Source organism: Primulina eburnea, chromosome 2, assembly GCF_022965805.1.
Source record: "Primulina eburnea isolate SZY01 chromosome 2, ASM2296580v1, whole genome shotgun sequence".
Lineage (NCBI taxonomy): Eukaryota > Viridiplantae > Streptophyta > Magnoliopsida > Lamiales > Gesneriaceae > Primulina > Primulina eburnea.
The window spans coordinates 41,753,238-41,777,428 of NC_133102.1; the positions used below are offsets into that span (position 1 = coordinate 41,753,238).

The following is a 24,191-nucleotide window of genomic DNA, read 5'->3' on the forward strand; positions in this document are numbered from 1 at the left end:
TTTTAAAAAAAAAACAACAAATCCTTCTCATTATTCAACATGCTTAAATAATTAATCAATAAATTTTAATTTATGAACATATATAAAAATGTAATATATATATATAACAAATTTTTATATTAATTTAGATAAAAACTAATCAAAACAGTATTAAATTTGATAAATTTTAAGCAGTCTTTATGAAAAAATATAAGGTTCGTTATTATCAATATAATCAACGACACGCTACATTCGATTTGTCATTTGTCCATATATTTGCATTTGCTCGTTGTTGTTATTGAGTGTCAAATATTTGAACAAAGTTGTTATCTTCGTAAACTTGTTTTGATGAATGTTGAACTTCTTTCTCTGTTTCAACTGGAAATTCATCATATCAACACTCCTTTCGAAGAAAATTGTGCAATTTGGTACAAGACAATACAAGATCCGCCCATGTTGTATATGGAAAATGGAGTAGTTGTTTTGAATATTTTGAACAACGATTTAAATATACCAAATATCCTCACAATGACGTTCTCAAAGAGAGATGACGAAGATTGAAAAACTTTTTTGCATCTTCAAGGTGACGGACGACCTTGAATTTTTGGAGATGATATTGAACACCTCTAAAAAGACCCAAAAATTGACGTCGATTTCTATAGCCATAATCCACTAAAAATTTACCTATCGAACTGTATTTGTAGAATCAAGTAACCAATTGATACCATCTATAATATTGGAAAATTACAAAAAATTTAAATAAGTAACATATAAAACAAAAAAAATATTTTGTAGCACCTCAAGCCCATTATTTCTTGATAAAGCATACGTCAATATGTTTGAATCATGGGCATATTGTAATGCCCGAGATTTTATTACCGCAATCTGAAATTGATCTGAAATGATTTGGCGATAATTGATGTGATTATAGACGGGAAGGATTAGACCGAAAAGACGAAAGAAAACACGGAATATGTGCGAGGACAGAACACCTCGCGCATATGCGCGACGAGGATCCGCGCATATGCGCGTGAGTGGCAGAAGACCTCGCGCATATGCGCGAGAAGTGTGCGCGCCTATGCGCGAGCCATACGAGAAGCCAAGGGAGAAGTCCCGAAGAGTTGGCGCATATGCGCGACATGAATGGGCGCATATGCGCGAGAATGGCAGAGAAGTTGGCGCATATGCGCGGCTGAAGGCGCGCATATGCGCGAGTATTGTAAGCCGAAACAGTAGGTCTCGCGCATATGCGCGAGGAGAGTGCGTGCATATGCGCGAGTTGCTGAAACGCCGGACAGGAAGCCAGGCGCATATGCCCGGGCCTTGGGCGCGCATATGCGCGACACATGCATTTTGCAAATCAGCCACGTATCTTTGGCATGCCACTTGTTATGTATATATATATAGTGTATTCTTCAGATTTCCAGCAAAAACGAACGAGATTTCCTTAGAAATCCTCCAAGTTCCATGGTAGTTTTAAATTGCGATTTAGCAAGATTCGCTTATTCAATTTTGCATCCAACTACAGTACCGTGATCCTCTCGACGAGAGCTTTGATTGGACGTAAGTTTTATTGCGTTTGGACATGGCTTGAAATTATGATATTGGGAAAATTGTGATTTGCCTATTATTATGTGTTCTGGATATACTGATCAGTATATAATTGAAGTCAGATTGAAGAACAGACTGTTTATATAATTGTTACGATTTTCTGAAATAATATGATTGAGATTGTGCAGATTTAAGAATATGACCTGTTATTGCTGGGATTATGATTTGTATCTATACTGATTATGTCTCGTGATAGTATGTCTGTGATGTAGAAATTGACAGGGTTATCAAGATTTTATTATTATACCGTCGAAGCATCAGTAGATTGGTGTTAATCAGATTCAGTATTGATTATGATTGTATCGTTCTGTCGTGACATTGAACAAATTATGTTTGATTTGAGTATTGATCAGAACAGGTTCTGAATTGAATTGTATGTTGATATTGTGTCTATTTGATATTGTCATTGCCAGATTTGGGTATGGACAGATTGGAATTCGAGAATTCGACTTCGTCAGACCGCGAAGACAAAGGTATAAATTGATGTTGATGCGAGATTGCACAACTCGAGTCCGATTTGACTTGAGTTTCCCAAAATCACATACTTCATCTTATTGCATTGATATTTGCAATTGATGTGTTTGATATCTTTGATTTATTGATTTGTGTATTGAGTCATAGGCGGATGCGCCTAGTCGTAGACGACTGATCTCATGACAGAGGTGCCCGATAGTGACTGAATCGTCATTGGCCCATTGCACATTGTCACAGAGGTTTGGCATGATATGCCGGGGCTGATTCGCTCAGTTGTTGGCTGATTCGCCAGGGCTGATATGTCCAGTCTGTGGCCGATTCTCCAAGACGCCAGACGTTTGGCTATATCGGAGTGAATAGAATTGGAGTTTCTTCTATTACTGGTGTTCGATATGGAAAGAGCCAAAGTCCGTGAATAAGAACATGCCACCACCCCGATCGGGAGTGTAGGTGGGTGTATGTTCTTATTCCGATCGGGATCCCTAGATTAGGACGAGTCGAGTATGAGTTCATGAGTCACTGAGTGTGATTCAGAGTTTATGTGTCGGATTTGATACATGTTATATTCAGAGTTTATATTGATTCATGTTTCTGATTTTGATACATGTTATGAATGTTTATTTCATGTTTTTATAACTGTTTATATGAAATGCATGTATACATGATTTATACTGAGAATATTATTCTCACCGGAGTTATCCGGCTGTTGTCTTGTTTGTATGTGTGCTTGACAACAGGTGAGACAGGATCGGGATCGGGAAGAGGATGAGAGATGATAGTTAGTGTGGAGATCAGGGCCCAGAGGCAAAGTAGGATCCATCATTTGATGTATAGATGCTGAACCTAGTTGAGATAGATATCTGTAGTACATACGTTGTACTTTTAATACTGATCTATATTAATAGATTACATTACGTTTCCGCATTTATAATTTAAAAAGAAAATTTTTAGTCCCACTTTTCTTAATTGTTATTTGACCTTAACAATGATTAAGACATGAATTAGCGTCCGGGTCCCCACACATATCTCTCCCACCCACTGAGCACATATATAAATTCTAAATTAAAGTTACAAGCTGCTAAAACATTTTGAGAAATTGTCATGTGATAATCACGATAACTGTTAGAATCATGCACATATACTGTTGCTGGAATATGAATGTTATCAATAGCCCCAAATGCAATCCTACGATAAGAAAAACAAAATAAAACTAGTGGTACTAATAATAATAACAACAAAAAAAGCATTACTTACTTTAAAATAAAGATAAAATATTATACTATGTCTCATTCTTTCAAGCACTGCAGATCTAAGCTTGACCATCATGCCTACGACATTGCTATTCAATGCTCTCAACACCTTGTTGAAGTTTTGGCTAGTATTGTATTGTGATCGACTAAATATTTTACGAATCAAACAATATCGAGTATTTTGACCAACAACAAGTAAAAACTTAGCAATCATTTCTTCAATACAAATGTATCTTATATCTTGCAATGATGATTTTTCTCTAAGAATGTTGCACAATTTTAAAAATATGTCAGGGTGTATTCTATGAATTTTTCGAAAGTTTGTTTGATCATCTTTTAATATTTATGAATATAATCATATCCATTTGATGTTATTGGTCGTATATATATTTAAGGGACGATAGACATGATCGCAATGCACGTTAATTACAGGTTCGGTCGACCCTACCTCTGCAAGCACTGCCCGCAGGGGTCGATCCAACGGCTCGGATTTTTCCGAGTCAAATTTTTTTTTTTTACATGGAGGTGGGCCCGGATCACTCATGTGGAGTGATCCGGGCCGTTCATTGCCCGTGCAGGCACCGACTGCACGGGTAGGGTGAAACAAACCTTAATTACATACGTAGTTAGCATACAGAGGATCCCAAGAATTTCCTTCAACAAATACCTAACAGTTTCGTGTAATTCTTCTTCAAATTCCTCTACTTCCATTTGATCTGCTACTTCATGTAAATTGGTATATGACATTTAATGAGCCATCTGATATTAGACAAAGAACTAAAATAAAAAAAATCTATGAATTTATCAAAAATCCTTTCTTGTAAAACTCAAACTTATATAAATAATCCAATAGCCCAGAATTTGTTAATACTTTAATAATTAGGAAACAAATCAAAAAATATGTCCAGAAAACATAATATAACTCATTATTGATCATATCCCTAAAAATACTCATTCATTTAATTTATAGTATATCCATCTCGAACGATCTTCAATCGTCATTTTCAAAAAAAATCCATCTTCTTTGATATGGTGTTAAGCAAATCAAACACGACCACGGTTATCCAAATTTGTGACTTCTTTGATAGCATTCCAACAAGTGTCACCTGCATTCTCTATTGATTTTATCTTAGAAACTACCTTCTCAAAAGTGTGAGATATTTCATGCATATCATTTGGGTCTGTATTCTTGAGTGTGCTTTATTTTGCTTCAAACTCGGTCCTATCTGGTTTTTATGGAACCTTTGAATTTATGGGCTGACATGATAATGGTGAAGCAGAGTCCTCAAAAAATAGAGGATTGTATGAAGCTTCTTGTTTGTCACTTTGCACGAATTCATCACTATTATAAGCAAAGACATAATCATATAATAAATTAGTTTTTCTATTTTCTTCTATCTCAAATGTTCATGCATCTGTGTCATCTCTTAGTCCGATAAGTATTTTCTAATAGCAATTCATGTCACAATCGCAATTCTCAAATCTTCATAATCTTCAAAAGTGTCTGTCTGATAGTGTTCATGTTTAGGCTGAGACTGGTAAATAATAAAAAAACATCAGGTGTTAAAACTAGTTATAATTATAATTATAAATATAAATTTTATTATTTTAACTCAAAGACTCTTACATTCAAATATTCTCTCATACTTCATCTTTAGCAGTGAATTTATTTTTCACAGAATCTCATATGAAACCAGAGCCATGACGTATAATTTTATAATAATTGTTGTATCGTTGTTTGAACCATTTTTTTAAATGACTTCTATATTTCGTAATGTATTTTCACATCTAAGTTTTTCATTTAGATCATGAATTTTTTTTTATCTATGATTATTTTTGTTAAATACTCAATTCTTATCACATCATCACCGCATTTCAATATCAGCCATGAATTTTAGCAATTCTTTACTCTCTTAAGTCGTCTACACATTATATTTTTCTTGTGAATCTCCCGTAGATAGTATTACTTGCATAAGATAGAAAATTTACAATGATAAGAAGCTATCAAGCATATACATTTTACTAAGTATTGACCAAAATAACAAATAACAAATAAATCACTGACACAAAATAAAATCAATAAATAGTGATATGGGGAAGTCTGTTTTCATATATATAAAAGCTAGCAAATAATTTATCTGTCTATGATTTTAATTGTTCACTATTATTATCTTGAGTGTTACATATTTTTGGTGGAATTCTCTCTGTTGAGGAACTATTTATTCTTGTAATCTCGTTTAAAATGATTTACGATTATTTTAATTAGTGCAAAAAAAAAAGGAGGATGATAATGACATTCGATGCCTTCATTGTAAGTAAATCGGCATTATTGTTTTTCCAGAAATCTTATTACAGAACCTCATCAAAACTATAATAACAGTTATATATGTTTCAGAATTTCTACACCTTGAAGCAAATGTAAGGTAAAAATTTGTGTGGGATGGTCACACGAGTCTTATTTGTGAGACGGATCTCTTATTTGGGTCATCCATGAAAAAATATTACTTTTTATGCTAAGAATATTACTTTTTATTGTGAATATGGATAGGGTTGACCCGTCTCACATATTAAGATCCGTGAGACGGTCTCATATGATATTCACTCCAAATGTAATCAGACTTGGAGGTAATCAGTAAATTCTTTTACCTGACTCTACTTATATTAACAAATAAGAGATGTATGTTACTGAGATGTTTACCGATATCTTTTTCTCATTTATACAGTATTATAATTTTTTTAATCAAATCAAATCAACAAAAATATTGTAAATTTCTTATACAGAATGAAAAATAAACTTTGAATAGAGAAAACAAAACATAAAATTAGATAAATAAGATTGTTTTAATTCTTAACTAGAAACCACAATTTTTTGTTTGAGAAAATACAAAAATCGAAATAGATTTTTTTAGAAACTGAAAGCCAGATGCACAAATTTTCTCATATTACATTATATGCAAAATTTAGGAACACACATATAAACAGATAGAAACAAACAACGAACGAAATACAGAAAGAGATACATAGAAATCATAATACATTTTTTTAAAAAATCAAATCAATAATGATTCAAGAAAGAAATCATACCTCCGAAATTCGAGAAACCCTCTACTTGTTTTCAGAGAGGAGAAAATAATTGTCTTTGAATGAGGAAGATAGATATATGAGTGATCATGATATTTTGTTCGATTAAAAGTCTACTAAAATCTCTAGAGTGAGTAAAAGATAATTTTTGTGTTTCTAAATTTATACATAGAGTTTCAAGGTTTTTACGTAAAGAATTATATTAAAATTGTTGTAAATCTATTGAAATATTGGATATCTGTGATTTTTATAAACTTTTAAAAATTCAAGTTTGAATATTACTGATTTTTTAAGACTTTAAAAATATTCAATTTAAATATCAGTGAAGTGAACTTTTATAAAGTTTATAAAAATTTATATTCAATACTTATGTACTTTTAAAATTTATAAAAATCAATAAAAATAATTAAAATTTCAAGATTGAATACAGCTGACCTATTTCTTTAATTGGAACGGACGCTATCTCGAATATTCTCACCATGGGGAAAACAATGATTATCTGAATTGAGTTCATTCAAAGTCACTCACAAGTTCAATCAAAGGATTAAAACCAGGCCCTTCTTTAATTTTAGCAAATTGTAATTCCGAGCCCTCAATTTCATGAAATTTGATGTCTTTGTTGATTAGACTAGGCGATCTTTGTATTCGTGCAGATGCGCCTTTATATATTTTTTTTGTAATTGAATGGTGACGATGAAAGATTATTCTTTCTGGTCTTTTAGGGCTAGGGCTTAAATATGTGGAGCAGGGGTGGAGATTTGTTTTTCGCAATTTTTTTTGGGAATTCATGGGTTTTTGAAGCTTATTGATTGGAATTGTTTATATTTGATTGAAATACGTGGCAAAAATTTTAGAATTGTACCGTTTGCCTTGCAACTGTGACAAGATGATGCTTTATGAAGGCTTATCTTTGATCTAATTCCAATTTATTAATGTAATCGTATGGCTAACCATAAATTAATGGTAGCTATCTCATCTTATGGGAACAGGCTCACACTTTTCTAGTTTTCTTACAGTATTTTGAATGATGTAATTGCCTTTTTGGAGTCTGTTTAATCATTGTTTGATCTCTGATTATCATGCTGAATCTTACATGAATGACACTTTTTCATTATGTGAAACAACTGCAGGTTTTAAGACTCATTGGTGTTCCTGGTTTAATACATACTTAATAATTCGTTATCTGAGGCTTATTTCTCCTCAAGATTTTCTGAGTCCTCCATTTTCAGAAATTGATGGTGGAGGCAGAATCTTAGTACACTGTCGGTGAGTAAATCAATGCAATGGCTGTTAGTCTTGATTCTGTTTTCATTTACAATACTAAAATGTGATAGTCAATGAATCGAAATGCAGTCAATTCACCTAGTAAATGATCAGTGAGTAAATCGATACAATGCATGCTCGTTCTTTTTTAACATTGTTTGGTCCGAATCAGGTGTGATCAAATCAGAGGTGGTAGAGGTTTTTTAACCTTTTGTTTCGTGGGGGTGGGATTGATGCACATTTCAATTTCAATGGCATAAAGCAAGCTTTATTTTCTTGTTCTTTGGGTTGGTAGGAAATCTCCAGTTTTTTGCCACATTGCCACCCTGAGGAAAGTCTTCTAGTTGTGGCTGTCTTTTGCATATATATTATTTTTGCCGCTTCTATTTCATCATTATATCATTATATATAGAAAAGTGCTTTCTCTCCCATCCCCCTCTCTTTTGCATTGTTGTGGATTGTAAATGGCATGCTAATTAATTTATCAGTGGCAACATATCACAGTGTAAGTAGATGGCTTGTAGAAAAAGAAGCATCCCAAATGATGCAGATGTGTGTGCACCATACAAGGAATGGGATGAAGCGTCATGTCCTATATGCATGGACCACCCACACAATACCGTTCTTCTCATTTGCAGCTCTCATGACAAGGGCTGTCGCTCCTACATTTGTGATACTAGTTATAGGCATTCAAATTGCTTGGATAGATTTAAAAAACTCAGAGAAGAAAAAGTAGATTGCTTGTCTGCTCCCGGTTCGATTCAAGGAAGTCAGCATGATACTATTATTGCTACAAGTAGAAATTTCGACCCGACAATTGACGTCAATGACAGTAATTTGAATATTTCTCTTACTGCTAGTAGCTCTGCAGCATTTGTGGGCATGCCTAGAGGATCTGGACTAGGTGCCATCCATAATGTGAATCCTAGTTTTGAAGATCAAGAAGTTTCATCATTGGAAAGGCTTGATCTAGATGAAACTCACATGGAGAAATCAGAAGATGGATCGAATCTGAGATGCCCTTTATGCCGAGGGAATATTTTGGGCTGGAGAGTTGTAGAAGAGGCTAGAAAGTACCTAAACCTGAAGGCAAGAAGTTGTTCTCACGAATCTTGCTCGTTCTTTGGTAATTATAACGAGTTACGATGTCATGCTAGAAGTGTTCATCCTACAGTACGACCAGCTGATGTTGATCTGTCGAGACAAAGTGCATGGCGTACGCTTGAATGTCAGAGAGAGTACAATGATATTGTCAGTGCCATTCGATCAGCCATGCCTGGTGCAATTGTACTCGGTGATTATGTTCTTGATAATGGTGATAGATCATCAGGTGAACGGGACAATGAAGGTGGTCGGTGGTTAAGCACATTCTTCTTGTTTCATATGATTGGCTCGATAGATTCACGAGCAGATGGGAGAGGTGTCAGGTCAAGAATGTTTCCTAGGTATCGCCGCGCCACTAGAACCATCTCCAGACGCTGCTACCTATGGGGTGAAAATCTATTAGGTCTTCAAGATGTCGATGATCATGATGAAGGAGATGGAGATGATGAACTGAATTCAAGTATACTAAGTGATATTGGGGATGATGCTCCTCCATACCCCAGTAGGCGTCGGAGATTGAGCCGTGCTCAGTCAGATGAAGATCAGCCTTAGTCCACTCAATATCCATCGGGTAGCCTATTTTTTGTTTATGAAAACGTGTAGGGGTGGATTCAAAATTATTAATGAAGGGTATTTAAACATACTTTCTGGGTTCAAATTTTGGATTTTCTTTTTATAATATTGACACAAACTTCGAAGAATTTTCAATTTAAGATGCGCGTACTTGTCCTACTCCCTTCCCACTTTATCTCTCAGTTTGACCTGTGGCTTGGATAACTGCTGGTAATTCTAGCTGACCTTTTCGATTTTTTTCCTCATGATGTTTCAGTGATCTGTATGACAAGGTTTTCTCTTGATCGCGTCGACAGCAGCATATGCCGTGGGCTCGAAGCCTGAATATGGCAGAAAACTATTATGGGCATGTTTCTTGGATTTGTTCACTTGTCGTCTCCTTCGTTGTAATTCAAGGTTTGTTAATAGCTTCTGTGTTTCCCGTCACAAATTTGTAATACTTTGTGTAATTTAACATGCAGTGTGTTTAGACTTCCGTTTTGTTGTTCATGATGATGGTATGGATGTGTCGTAATGATGTAATGTGTTCATTATACATTGTAAATTTCACTTTCACGCTGTTAAGCTACACTGAATGTTCATTATTTTAACACTTGCTCAAAATTGAATATCTAAATTTGCTTTTTAGTTACCGCACAAAAACTCATGTGAGTCAGTCTCACGAGTCAAATTTGTGAGACGAGTATTATATTTAGATCATTAATAAAAAAAATATTATTTTTATGTTAAAAATATTATTTTTTATTGTAAATACGAGTCTCATGGATCACACACGAGACTTACTCTAGTTACCGAGCAAATAATTGCTGATTCCATAGGTATTCCCTCCTTTGACTGATTCTTCAAATGCCAAAATTTGGTTGCTTTCGAATTTACTTATTTGAACATGACATAAAACTTTGTCTAAATTAATACAAAAAAATCCTTGACATGACCGAAAAGTGACACCTCGGTAGGGAGGTTGGAATGAGACGGGTTTGGGGGATTTTTTAAGGGAAAAAATTGATGGAAATCCAATAAAGTGTTCCATACTTGTATCCATCCGTCCAATCGCAACCTTAATTTACAAGATTGACAACATTTGAAACCCACTTTCACTGGAATGAAGACATGTTATCTATGAAAAATGCATTGACTAATCATCATGAATACGTGAAATACTCCCATAGATTAACCAAAAGAAGAAGAAGAAAAAAAATCAAGTACTTGATTGATAAATTTTTTGTTTGATATAGTTTGTATATCATCCTACAAACACATAATTAGTCACAACAAAGAATTTTCAAAATGGTTACAACGGATTCCCCCTAACTAAATCACGACACAGTTCTTGGATCTTAAACATCAAATTCGCACAAGAAATTAGTCAGTTAAGTAAGGCAGAAAAAACCATAGAAATGATTAGAGTTTTACTGTCCTTTCTTTCGATGTTTCATGTCACAGCTCGTCCAGGGGAAGAGCGAACACGAGGTCTCGATAAATTCCGGCCAATTCTCCTTCCCGTCTGTTTCGCGGCATCTGGCTTGGCTTCGGGTTGACGCACTTTTACTCCTCTGATCATCTGTCTCACGAACCACACAAGATTCATCAAAACAAGATTGCTTATATCCTATGCAACTTAAATAATTTTGCAGTAAAATCTTTTAGATTTTATGGGACATGCAATGACGATTTCACTTGGCGTTAAACAAATGCCACGACAAAATGTAAGAACAAAATATTTATGGTTCAGCCATATTACAAACAATTTCAGACCAAATAACACAGTCTTAGAGCATCTATATTGGCGTTCAAACCAATGTGTCACATCATTTGAAATTTATGTTATTTTTTTCGTGGGAGGTCCACCCCACACGGTCTCTCCCACCACCATTTATTCTTTATTTTGTTTTTAATTTTTTTTTTAAAAGCTAGAAAATTTATTAAAATCCAAAGGCCAAAAAAAAAAATTGTTAATAAATTTAATAAAAATAAAATAAAAAATTTATATATAATTTACCAACAGTTAATTAAAGACTATTTTAATTTTAAAAATCAAATTTTCAATTATAAATACTCGTCATCAAGATGACAAACTATTGCATTAATCTAAACATATTATTCTACTTCATAAATCACTCCAAAAATTTCCTCAACTATCTTCATCATCTCAATTTCATTTTAATTATTTATTTCTATAATCCTATTTCTTTTTTTTTTTTTTTACCGAAAATGGATGGAAATAACATATGTTTTTTTTAAATATCGTTCTCAAAATTCACAAATTCTACCAAATTATTTATATAGTCTATATCCACCAAATTATCCATGCTGTCCAATTTTCCAAGTGATTCGAAATTTTTCGAACCAGTTTCCTAAATCCCCTATGAGCTCCATATCAAACACCTACACTCGAACATTTGCAAAATATGAACAATTCATATTTCATATCGCATTTTTTATGGATTTTCTAATCCACATGCAACCGATATGCTTTCTACATCTATGACGGAACATACACCAGTTTCAATGACTTCTTTCCCGGAGATTCAATTGTCCGAACATGAATCCCCAATTGAACTTGCGAATTTTTAGAAGTAAGATTCAGACATTGAGGGTAGGAGAAAACGGTCAACCTGGAGAAATGTTGAAGACGGACGAAGTCTTAGCGAGATCATTTATCACTATCAGTGATGACTCAATCATCGGCAATTATCAAAAGACATGCTTTCTGGAGACGTGATGCAAACTACTACAATGAAAATCGTCTCGCAGATACACCCAACAGAAGTGCAAGTGTCAGGAGAAAGTATCGGGAGAAAGACAATACATTTAATTTTGAGCATGTGTGTGGACAATCATAAAAAATCGCCCAATGTTTACTCCACAATTTGTTGATCACCTTATTGGCACGAAGAAGTGGAGCACCTCAAATTCGGGGGCAATCAACACCTCATCCAACCAAGATGTGAATCTAGATGTAGACATAAACGAAGAAGACACTCATCCGACAGATCAGAAGACATGGAGGGTAAGACAATAAACTAGACAATATAATTTCACTTAATGTAATTTTTCTTTTAAATAATGTAATTCTCCCGAAAGTAGTGAATATATAATACAAGAAATGTTTATTCGAAATATGACCATATAAGATAGTCCTCGACTCTCTTAGGTCTATCTAAGAGATAGTCCTGGACTTTCTAAATCCAGGACTATCTTTTTCATTTTCATACCTATAATTATAGACGTTGCAAAGTAGTATTTGGAATATAAACATAGCATGACAAGAATAATATATATAGACACATTATGCTCTCTAATTATTCATTCTAAAAGCACATCATTCTAGAAAACACAATTAAAATTCAATATGCCAACAACTCAAGCTCCACAAGTACAACAATACTTGAATTGTTATTTTACATATTTTGTAACATTTAATTTATGTATTCTTTTTAATTTTATGCAATTATGAATTTTTTTTTCTTATGTTGTGATTTGTCATTTTAATTTATAATAATATTTTAATTTTATATAAATTAAACTCGTAAAATAAGATGAAAATTTTTTAGGTAATAAATATATTTAAAAATATTATTATTATTTATTTTAAGTAATAATCATTTAAATTATGTAATTAAATAAAAAATGTATTTATTTAATCTACTATATTATTAAGTGTAAAACCCTTAGAGTACTTACCTTAGAGACCACCAAAATAATTAATTCCATAATTAACCTTATTACCCTACTAAAAAAAATTTCATCAAGTCACTCCATATTTTAAATAAAAAAATTTAAACAAAACTTTCTTTTTAAATCGAAAAACTCTTCTAAATTTAAAATAATTTTGTATTAATTATTTAGTATTATTTGATCAAATTAAAAATAATAATAACATATGCAACACGTGTGCATATCTTACTAGTGTACAAAAAGGCATAGTTTGGTACATATGATAGGATAAGCATGTAATATATAATATAAGGATAAGTTAAAGATAAATAAGATGTAGGATATTATATTTAATGTTTGATATAATTTTAATAAGAGTGATTAAATTTATATATTAGATTATAATGATAAAATTAACCTTATTATAATAAATTTTATAATTTCAAAGTTGTTGCTTGAGTTCATATTTTTTATTGTTCATACACCGATAGTCCTTGTATGATTTATTTATTTTTACCTAATTTAATATATGATATAATACGATAATTGAGCCATTGATTTTGTGAGTTAAATCAAATATCAATTTGTAATGTTAATCGGTTGATACTAATAATTTTATTGAGATTTATAAAAATTATTTAATAAATGTATCAAACATGTGATAAAGAGGATTATTTATCAAATCCTCCTTTATCTCATGTACCAAACTATGCCTAAGAATAAAGATGAATGAGTCGACAATGAGACCCACAGTCCACAAATAGAGGGTATTAATGTTAAAATGAATCTCTAATAATGAAAATGTTAATATAATGGATATGTAACATGAATGGGGGAATGGATCCCTTGGGGGCCAAACGAACTATAAATGAGAAAAACTAAAAGAAAAGGAAATCTTACATATTTGCTGCATTTTGTGTCTAGGTAGATCACTATAAAATCTCCTTCTTGGAGTCCATTTGCCTTCACAAAATCTCCTAAAAAACCAACCACGTGATCAATAAAAGCATGATCGATTACAATAAGGTTGCCTTTGGATTAGATGATCTGAATTTGAGTTGTATCTGAGCGGACGATTTGAAATGACTCAATATTAGAGTAATCTGAAATTCATTGTCAAGCGGATTTTGCCAATGAATTAAAAATGACTAGTTTCAAATTAATCCATCCAAATGCAACCTAAGTTCACCGCTTTTTAGCCATATACACTACCTGTGTTTTCAAGAAGGTACATTCTACTTTTGTTATTTGGCCAAAACCTGTAAAATTAATCAAATTCAATAAATTTCTGAGTCGGAAAAATGTGATTGCAATGAAAATATATATGCATCTGTACCTATATCGCATATTCCAGACCCGAGAAGCTCCAATATCTTCCATGGCAATTGTAACTCCATCCCTGGTTTCGATTTCGGGGAGATGGTTTTCAGCTTCCTTCTGATGGCAAGGTTATTGGGAATTTATTAAACTTTACCCATATCAATGAATCTAGAAAAGCGAGTTGAGAGGAGACACACATTCTAACAGGTTCTTACAATCAATTTTATAAAAAATCCCAAGGCAAGATTTAGTTAAGACCGAAAAATTACCTTTGGCAACACAATCCTTCCTAGATTACCAACATCACTTTGCTTCAAGACTTTCTGCATCAAAAACTTCAAGTTCCTCTCCGTCGTCTTCGAACAACCCTGTAGACAAAAGATCAACAGAAATGTTAAATATAGCCTCCAATCTTATAGCCTCCAATCTGAATCTAAAATTCAGACAAAAACCAAGTACATTTTGACATTGATCCGAATATGATTCCAATCCAAAATCCTGCTGTTGCATTGAGCCTCGTTTGACTTGATCGTCGGAGGCATCAACCGGTGGAATTGGCTCGATATCTGTTGGGGGAATCGATGCAGAATCAGTGACATGAGGAGAAAACACCCAATCTTCTGGTGAACTAAGTGGATCGCCAACCGGATGTGAACAATCTATTTGATTTTTATGATTATTGTGTCGGTGATGGTTTGAGTAGAGCCGTTTTTGCCGAGCCATTCTATTCTTTCGGGCCTCTCTAGTTGCAGAACAGCCTGACCTAACCAAATTCTCCCCATTTGGAGCAGAAGTCTGATAAGGATTCCCCACGGAAACTTGTTGGTAGGACGAAACAGGATGACTATTATCCGTAGAATGGCTAAATTGAGGGGACAAGGACATGGAATAAGGGGCCGGGGTCCAGGCTTGAGCATTGTTCATATTCTGGTATTCTGATGATGGTGTACAAGGCATCACATTCATCACTTGCTGATGATGATGGTATGCAGGAGGGACTGGAAGTGGCGGGTTTGAATAAGTTGCACCGCCGATATTACAGTAACCAACTGCCGGAGGAGGAAAACCTGGGTGCACTGGTGCAGGGATCATACACGGAGCCGTGGGAAAGCAGCATGGGTTAGAGTTATCAGGAGAGACAACATTAATGTAACTAAAATTGGAGTTGGGAACAAGGGTTGGATTAACTCCTGGGTTTTCTTGATGCTGATACTGAGATTGAGGGCGGCGGCCGCCATTTTTTTGAAGCTGGTAGTGCTCCACCCATTCAAGAATCAATTTCAGAAGACGTTTCATACCTTCTTCAGTTCCGCCCAATCGCTTTGAAGCATTTTCAATGGTGGATCGGTTGAGTTTTATTTTCCTCACATCCTCTGCGGATATGTGGTCTTTGTTTTGCTTCAACCAATCGAGAAAAATCATGGAAAGCTCCTTATTCCCTCGTAGGAAACTAAACCCATCGTTCTCTTCCTTGCATTGGGCTTTCTGCGGCGGCGCCTCTTGGCCTGGAATGATTTCTCGGTTGTCGAACAGTGAAGATGGGTCCCACAACTCATTGCTGTCAATCAATTCCATGTACCCCAAATTCTCCATCATATTAACGCAATCAGAGTCGAGCATACTGTCAAGGTCAGACAGCGTCGGCGCAATATCAGTGGCGGTGGTGGAGGAGGATACGACCGCGTACCCCTCTTCGGTTTGGTTCCTCCTCCTGTTCGGCACCGCCCACGAAGCCTCGGGCGAGGAGGAAGCGGCGGAGGAAGAAGAAGGCGTGGCCGCGATGGTCTGCGCCGCCGCTGGTGCGGTGGAAGACGACGACGAAGAAGACGAAGACATACAAGGCAACTCCGGCAGAGAGGGGAAATCACCGAACAAAACAGAAGCGTCGTTAATATCTAGAAGAGTATTATCTCGCTCGTTTTCAAACCAAAATTCTTTCTCCTCCATCACCAGACCTTGCTCCTCCACTTCCATAGCTTCAAAACCACCACCACCAGAGTTCTCCCCCTCCACCGCCATATCCACCGTTTCCGCCTCACAATTTCGGCCTGAAGAGTGCTGATCGTGTTCAGCAACAGTTGACCCACCTTCTCCTCTTTCCTCAATCATCCTGAATCTTCCAAATCAATTTTCTTGAACCATCGGTCCAGTTCACTGAATTTCCAGAAAAAGAAAGGAGACAAAAGAACAAACCTAGTACATATAAGGAAAGAACATCAATCTGTAACTAATTAAGGATCTTGCGTCAAATCTGGCAACTCGTACCCATGACAAAAAATACATCTAAAGTTTCCATCCAACACCGAAAATATATTCCAGGAACAGAAATGTACGTACTTTATTAATAGAAAATCCAAAGAAAGCGACCCCTTCAACAAGACAACATTTATTATACTGTTAGATTTAACAAAAACGAAAGAAAAAATAAATATTTATGATATATATATATATATATATATCATATCTGTAAGTGTGTGAGAGAATGATATCATATTCCCCGGGTCGGGTCGTTCGAAGAACGAAAGGACCCCTAAAAGGGCAAAGTTTCGGTGAAACCCAACCACCGTTGTTAATGCCCACTTTGTTCTGTTCTGCGGAAATTTTCAAGCTCTTTAAATTCAATTTAATGGCTTCGTTTTTAATAAATAAAAATTTCGCTAAGCAAAATCAAAGGATCTCTCTTTCTTTTGAAAAATAATTCCGTTTATTTCTTTGTTTAAAAAAACGAAAAGAAATCATTTAGACTTATCCGAAAATAATATATATATGTGTGTGTCTCTCTCTTTTATGATACGGTTATCTTGAAACGAGTAAACTCTGTCCATTTTTACAATCTCGCAAAAACTTTTGTTGGACAGAGTTGACTCGTCTCAAGATAACCGTGTATATATATATATATATATATATATATATATATATATGGGTGTGTGTCTCTCTCTTTTATGATTGATACACATATATATATATATATATATTTATATCTGGGTGTGTGTGTCTCTCTTTTATGATGAGATGATACTCAAATATTAAATGTAATATATACATATACATGATTATTATTAATGTGTTGGAAAGAAAATAATCTACCAACTTGATTATCGTAATGCAATACAACGTTATTTGTATTTGAAAGAAATATACTTAGAAATACAATAGAGACATAAAATTTAATAATATAGGGAGAAATATGTATAAATAATAGATCTCTTGTAAAACGCTCTCACGAATCTTTATTTATGAGACAAGTTAACTCTACCGATATTTACAATAAAAAATAATACTCTTAGAATAAAAATAATATTTTTTCATGAATGACTCAAATAAGATATTCATGTCACAAAATACGACTAATGAGATCGTCTCACACAGATTTGTTCTAAAAATGTTGTAGTGCGTGCAACGGGGAGTCTAAATTTTAAATTGAAGATAAGGTGGAAAAAGAACAATAAACTTGGGAATGGTGATACGATGTCAAAGGACTCTTCCAGAAGAAGCCCTAATATCTTTATTTATATTATATTATAGATATGCCTTTTTCCTTTAGCATGTTCTAGATTTATTTTAATGACGTGGATCTCGTAATTATTATTATTTAATTTGAATATATTTTTATAATAAATTATGATAAATTATACTTAACAGATTATGCTCGAAAAATTCACGTGAAAATATATTGGTTTGAGAATCATTTTAATTAATACTAACTATTAGTGATCTTTGGTGTCTTTTCTTCATGTATACATATAAATTTTTATTATAAAAAATATAATAATTAATAATAAAATCTCAACAATATAATTATTATAAATATATAAAATTTTGTCGTATTTTTATTTATTAAAATGAATATCTAATACATGTCATATATATATATTGACGATTTATTTTTCTTTCTAGACGTAGCAATCGATCGTTATCAAAATTCATTTCACATAAAAAAAGTGCGAGCATTTTTTTTATAAAAATTGTTTTGGCAAATCTAATTATTAGAATATTTTAAAAAATTTACATACTAAATTTTTTAGGTGAAATTACATTCCACTCAATTATATTTTGTAGCTCAACCGTAATTCTCGAGACATGTATTATTTTAAATTATTATCGTCGTTTAAATAATTGAGTAACGGTACATATCCAATAACATTTGTATAACAATTTTTACAACATAAAAATTTAAAGAGTGGGTCTCTGTAAAACCGTCTCACGGATACTAATTTGTAAGACGGGTCAATCCTACCCATATTCACAATAAAAAGTAATACTCTTAGCATAAAAAATAAGACAAAAACTTGTGTGAAACGGTCTCACGGGTCGTATTTTGTGATACCAATCTCTTATTTGGATCATCCATGAAAAAGTATTAATTTGTATGCTAAGAGTATTACTTTTTATGTGAATATCGGTAAAGTTAACTCGTCTCACAGATAAAGATTCGTGAGATCGTCTCATAAGAGACCTACTCAAAAAATAATATTTTTTCGTGGATGACCCAAATAAGAGATTTGTCTCACAAATTCGATCCGTGAGATCGTCTCACACAAGTTTTTGCCAAATTTCAATACAAAATTCTATTTATCAAATTCTAATGATAAATTCAACATAAATTTTATTATATAATAGCAAAATCTCGTGAATAATGATTGTAAATATTGTCGTAACATATATTTGTGGCATGCTTAATACTATTCTAAATAATTTATTATTTTAAAGTATTTTCGTCATATTAAGTTTTAAAGTAAAAAGAACACAAAATGAAATTTAACTTCATTTAAATATAGTTTTTTAAAAAATGTGTAAATATTTTTTTAAAATTATTAAATCGTCTTTTTAAAATAGCTGAAACTGGAAACACTTTTTCCACTGAAAATTATTTGTACAGAATCGTTGTCCGTTTATTCTTAAAATATTTTATAATTTTTTTTTAAAAAAACAACTTTTATCAAATCGTCTTATAAAATACTTATCTATAGTGACCTATATGTATTTAAATAAGACAAAAAAAGATTAATTTTATTTTTTTTTTATAAATTGTTATTTGTTTCCACTTCGTCGTGAATCCGTTGAGCTAGGACTTCAAGATCAGAAAGGGTGATAATTAGAAGTGTTTAGAAACCAAATCAAACCGTGTTTTGGATCATGAGTGAGTCTCATGTGAGACCGTCTCACGGATCATAATCTGTGAGACGGGTCAACCCTACCCATATTCACAATAAAATGTAATACTCTTAGCATAAAAAGTAATACTTTTTCATGGGTGATCCAAATAAGAGATCCGTCTCACGAATACGACCCGTGAGACCGTCTCACACAAGTTTTTGCCTTGGATCATTTTAAAGTTTAACAAAAAATCAAATGGTTATGAAATCATATCAACAGCCTTGACTCTTATCCTAAGTCGACGGAGACCTAGATGTACCTCAATTATTTATCTATTTCCTTATGTTTTTCTTAAATTAACTTGTGTTAGTTCACGAGTTTGTTTAGCTTATTCTGGTCAATATCTCCACCTCTTTAAAAAACGATTACATTATTATATATGAAAAAGAATTATGTATGATATGTTGTTTATTTATTATAAGTTTTTTGGGCATGAAAATATTTTATTTGATCTTAATTTAGTTTATGTTCCACTATTGATTTTTAGTTTATGTTCTATCATAAGCTAGTGTAGAACCGAACGCTTGCCGCTTTACTAAAAGTTATAGCTAGTGGTAATGGTGCAACTCAAATCTTTTAAACCACATAGCAGCTCAAGCACTACGGTTCGATCGCTCTACCAAGCAGGGACAATTATTGCACCAAACAATATCCCTCCTAATAATTGCACATCGCAATCAATGGGAATCAAACCCGTGACCTTAGCTCTGATACCAATTATAAGACCGAGCGTTTGACGCTTTACCAAAAGCTATAGCTGGTGGTAATGGTGCAACTCAAATCTTTTAAACCGCACAACAGCTCAAGCACCACGGTTCGATCGCTCTATCAATCAGGGACAATTATTGCAGTGAACAATTAAAAATAAAACTCTAGCATCCTATCCAGAGACTCAAAGAATTAGGCATGAATATTATCTAGCAGCGAGATCCCCTCGGCTAGGAACATAATCTTATATGAAGCAGTCAAGATTATGCTAGCTAATTTTAGTATTTCTCAATGTTTTTGGGCTGAGACAATGACCTTGTAGATAGCTTTGACCAGGTATGCCTCTAGATCGTTGCCTTGGTAATAGTAAATTTCATTGAAATCTGGTTGGAAAAGAAAAGAAGATGATTTTTTTTCACCTTTTCTTTTGTTTTCACCTAGGATGGTAACCCCACTTGTCCTATTTGGAGCATTTACACAGGATCCAAGGTGAATCTTGATATTTAGTGAACACGCCCCACTATTATTTATCTATATATGTGTATATATTATAAATAATATAATGTTATAAAATAATTTTAATGATGTATTAATTTTTAAAAAGTTTTCATTGTGTGTTGAATAAAATTTTTGACGGATCTAACAGGTTTAATTCAGATTGGACTCGTTGGGTTTACGGGACGAGACATGTCTACAGTGAGGAGGGACGTGTGTCAAGTTCAGCCAAACACTCATCTTATTGTCATTTCTATTTCCACGAATGTACATTTGAATGAAAAATAATAAAAATGTTACTTAAATCCATCTCATTTTTCTTTTTTCCTTTCATTAAAATCTTCCAAAGAATTAGGGTGTTCAAACTTTGGTTTAAACTGAAAAAATCGTAATTTCAAACCGAAAAAAAGAATCAAATCGAACCGAATTGAACATGAAATCAAATTTTAAAATCGGATATAAATGGTAAAATTGAAGCTTATATGGTTCGATTTCAGATTATATTTGTCAGAATCGAATCGAATGAAAATTTTGAAAATTAATATCTTAATTATATTTTATTTATATTAATATTTTACGAGAAGTTATTTAGTGAATTAAGAATATTTTGTGTTAATTTTTAGTTGATTGTTATTTTTTAAAACTCATTTAGATTTTATGTTTTAAAGTTTTACTAAAAAGTTAACTAAAAAATTATATATTTTATTTTAAGTACCTCTTTAAATAATTTGTCAAAATCGAATAAACCTCACCGTTTTGTTTAAAAATCGAACCAACCTGAACCAAAGTAATGCTGACTGGATATCAGATTATATATTTCTATAACAAAAAAACCAAAACAAAAAACAAAAAACCGAACCCAACTGACCGATAAACACTTTTCTTCCGAACTTGATGAAGAATCCGATACACGACCCGAATGGAGGAGGATATGGAGGAGATTTTTTACCCTATTAAATAAATAAATAATTGGGTATAGGGATGAAGGTGAGTCTTAAAGAAGCTACATTCGATCCGGATATCCGATCAAATTAACATATATATGATTTTTTGGAAATGATGTTAATTCTAATATGCTTTTGTTGAATGATATTAGTTTGATAGATTGAAGAAAATTATTAGTATAGAGTTGATGTTTTTGTGTTGGATAACGATGTTATGATAAATTATTTCTATATTTTGTTATTTTTTCTCTAATGTTTATAATTTGCTTATTTATTTTTATAATTTTTGCCTTATTATTCTAAAAAATTTAGGAAATATCTATAACTTACTTGAAATAATTAAAATTTGAAATACAATAATAGTTGGTAATTTGATATTTTGGATAGATTGTGAATATTCAATCCTCTAACATGTATGATGTTAGTGATGAAATTGAATATTCGACGGAGATGAGGATGTTGATAAAGATGAATATAGTAAATGAGTATGAAACCGAAGATGTAAAATCTTACCTAAACCCGACTCATTATCATCCCTCATAAACACCATTAATACAATCAATCGAAGTATTTATATTGTCCGCATGGGCTTAGCTCAGTTGGTCAGTATCAGTGAATCTTGGAGCAATGACCAGGGATCGACTCTCGCAAGCGGCAGTGTGGGAGTTAAATTCCCTCCAATGAGGGGAAGCTCCTTGTGCGCGGCGTAGCATAAGGTCTAGCTGCTGCTGGTTGGTTGAGTCACCATGATTTACCTCCTCTCATAATCCTGTCGGACCGGGGGTGAGGGGCGCCTAAGGTGAGCGATTTCACCTTTTGGAGCAATCGAAGTATTTATATTTCCTTTCCATTCTGTTTCTTTCCTTATGTCGAACTGTGAAACTAAGCCTAATATCCTAACACTGTACAATATCTACAGTTAAATATTGGTAGGTGCTAACTAGTATAGCTGTTCATTTTTTTTAATGGCATTAATTTGGTCGCAAAAATTAAATTAGTTTGGCTATAAATTATAAGATGGAAAATATTTATGTAATAAAACCACTGGCATTTGTATATTGTACATCCATGCCATGACTCACACAGCATTAACCATGTCAGAAATTGCATAAATGGGTGGGTTGGTAAATCAACAGGTACCAAACAAATTGTCTATAATTTATGTGAGTGATAATTTCAAATTATTTCAACTAAATTTACACGAAACACGATTATCTCGATCGATGATCTTGAATACCATTATCTATGTTTAGTAGTCAACATTGATATATAGGGTATTATACTATTATATACGTAAGCATAATTTTTGTTAGAGTAGTCTCTAGTGAAACATTTTTATAGATTTTTTTTTTGTGAGACGTGTCAATTTGATTCATACTTAAATGCTACGTTTGGTTGGAGGATAAAATTATGAAATGATTAGGAGATAAATGATTAAGAGAATGATTGAAGTAGATAATGATAAAATAATATTATGTTTGATATGAATATTGTTAAGAGTGCGATAATTAAGAATCTTTTGATGAATCGACAAAATTGCTCATCCACTTCGGCGGCGGCAGGCAGCAGGCGGTCTACTGGCGATCGGCCGACGGCGGTCGGAAGTCGGTCGGCGGTCGGTGGAGGGGAAGTATTGGTGAGTTTGGATATAGAAGAAGGTAAAATTGGAAAAATAGGTTGGATTAAGAGTTGGATAAATAATCCTAGGTGTGATTATTTTATCCCAGTTAACCTAATCATTTATAGGAGAGGTTGACTTGGTTAAATTAAAATTCTACCAAACATAAGATTAGGTGGGTAATATCCCCAACCAAACGCAGCGAAAGTGAAAATAATATTTTTCTTATAAAAAGTAATATTTTTTTATGAATCTAATCGAGTTGTAGATATGTCTCACAAAATTGACATGTGATATCGTCTTACAGGAGTTTTTGTATTTATTAAATCATCGTGGCGGAGAAACGGCTCTGGTTGTGGAAGGATAATTTCTTAATTATAAATATTAAAATCATTGTGGGCAATTTAAGCACATATTTTTATTAAAATTATACACGAAATTTTTAAAAAATTGGATCCACGTATATGGTGAATAGTTTAATAATAGAGGCATATGTAGGAAATTTTTCAAAAGTTTTATGTGAAAGATAATTGTATTAAGATTTAATTTGCGACTGATAATTAATTAAAAATATATAGTTGTATAAAAATTTTGATTGTTCGGAATTGATTGCAACCCCTCTCGTCCCCGAATTATGACTAACTTTAATTTCCTATTAATCAATGCAAATAATTCTCAGCAAAAAATATTTACTAAGTTGGTTGAGTGGGCAGGCAGATGACAGTAATTAATTAAATTAGTTGCTCTGCTTTTTATTATTATTTTCAAAATATATATATATATATATATATATATATATATATATTATAATCGTTGAAGAGATGTTCGTCTATCGGATGTGATGAAATTGTATAGACGTCATATTTATTATTTTTGTTCTACACGCTTACTCGAATTAAAAGTTTAATAATTTTATGTTTACAAGATTTTGGGCTTCAGAGTTAACTTTAATTTCAA

General features: G+C 33.0%; 2 protein-coding genes across 4 annotated transcripts; one reads left to right on the top strand and one right to left on the bottom strand.

The window, feature by feature from the left end:
• Positions 1 to 6,831: 6,831 nt before the first annotated feature.
• Positions 6,832 to 9,925, top strand: LOC140823266 (uncharacterized). 2 transcript variants are annotated; one of them, XM_073184515.1, is made up of 4 exons: positions 6,832 to 6,973; positions 7,526 to 7,661; positions 8,163 to 9,333; positions 9,592 to 9,925. In XM_073184515.1, exon 3 carries the CDS (start codon positions 8,172 to 8,174, stop codon positions 9,312 to 9,314), a length of 1,143 nt encoding a protein of 380 aa, XP_073040616.1. In that variant the 5' UTR covers positions 6,832 to 6,973; positions 7,526 to 7,661; positions 8,163 to 8,171; the 3' UTR covers positions 9,315 to 9,333; positions 9,592 to 9,925. The 2 variants fall into 2 exon arrangements, with proteins under 2 accessions (XP_073040616.1, XP_073040617.1); XM_073184516.1 differs by lacking the exon at positions 9,592 to 9,925 and having other exon boundaries at positions 7,526 to 9,414.
• A 620-nt stretch (positions 9,926 to 10,545) lies between these two features.
• On the bottom strand, positions 10,546 to 16,697 carry LOC140823267 (B3 domain-containing transcription factor ABI3-like). Of its 2 annotated transcripts, none has more exons than XM_073184518.1 (6): positions 14,772 to 16,697; positions 14,582 to 14,680; positions 14,329 to 14,426; positions 14,205 to 14,251; positions 13,893 to 13,969; positions 10,546 to 10,896 (listed from the first exon to the last, which is right to left on the bottom strand). In XM_073184518.1, the coding sequence occupies exons 1-6, from the start codon at positions 16,419 to 16,421 to the stop codon at positions 10,768 to 10,770; spliced, it is 2,100 nt and encodes a 699-aa protein (XP_073040619.1). In that variant the 5' UTR covers positions 16,422 to 16,697; the 3' UTR covers positions 10,546 to 10,767. The 2 variants fall into 2 exon arrangements, with proteins under 2 accessions (XP_073040619.1, XP_073040618.1); XM_073184517.1 differs by having other exon boundaries at positions 14,329 to 14,429.
• Positions 16,698 to 24,191: the final 7,494 nt, after the last annotated feature.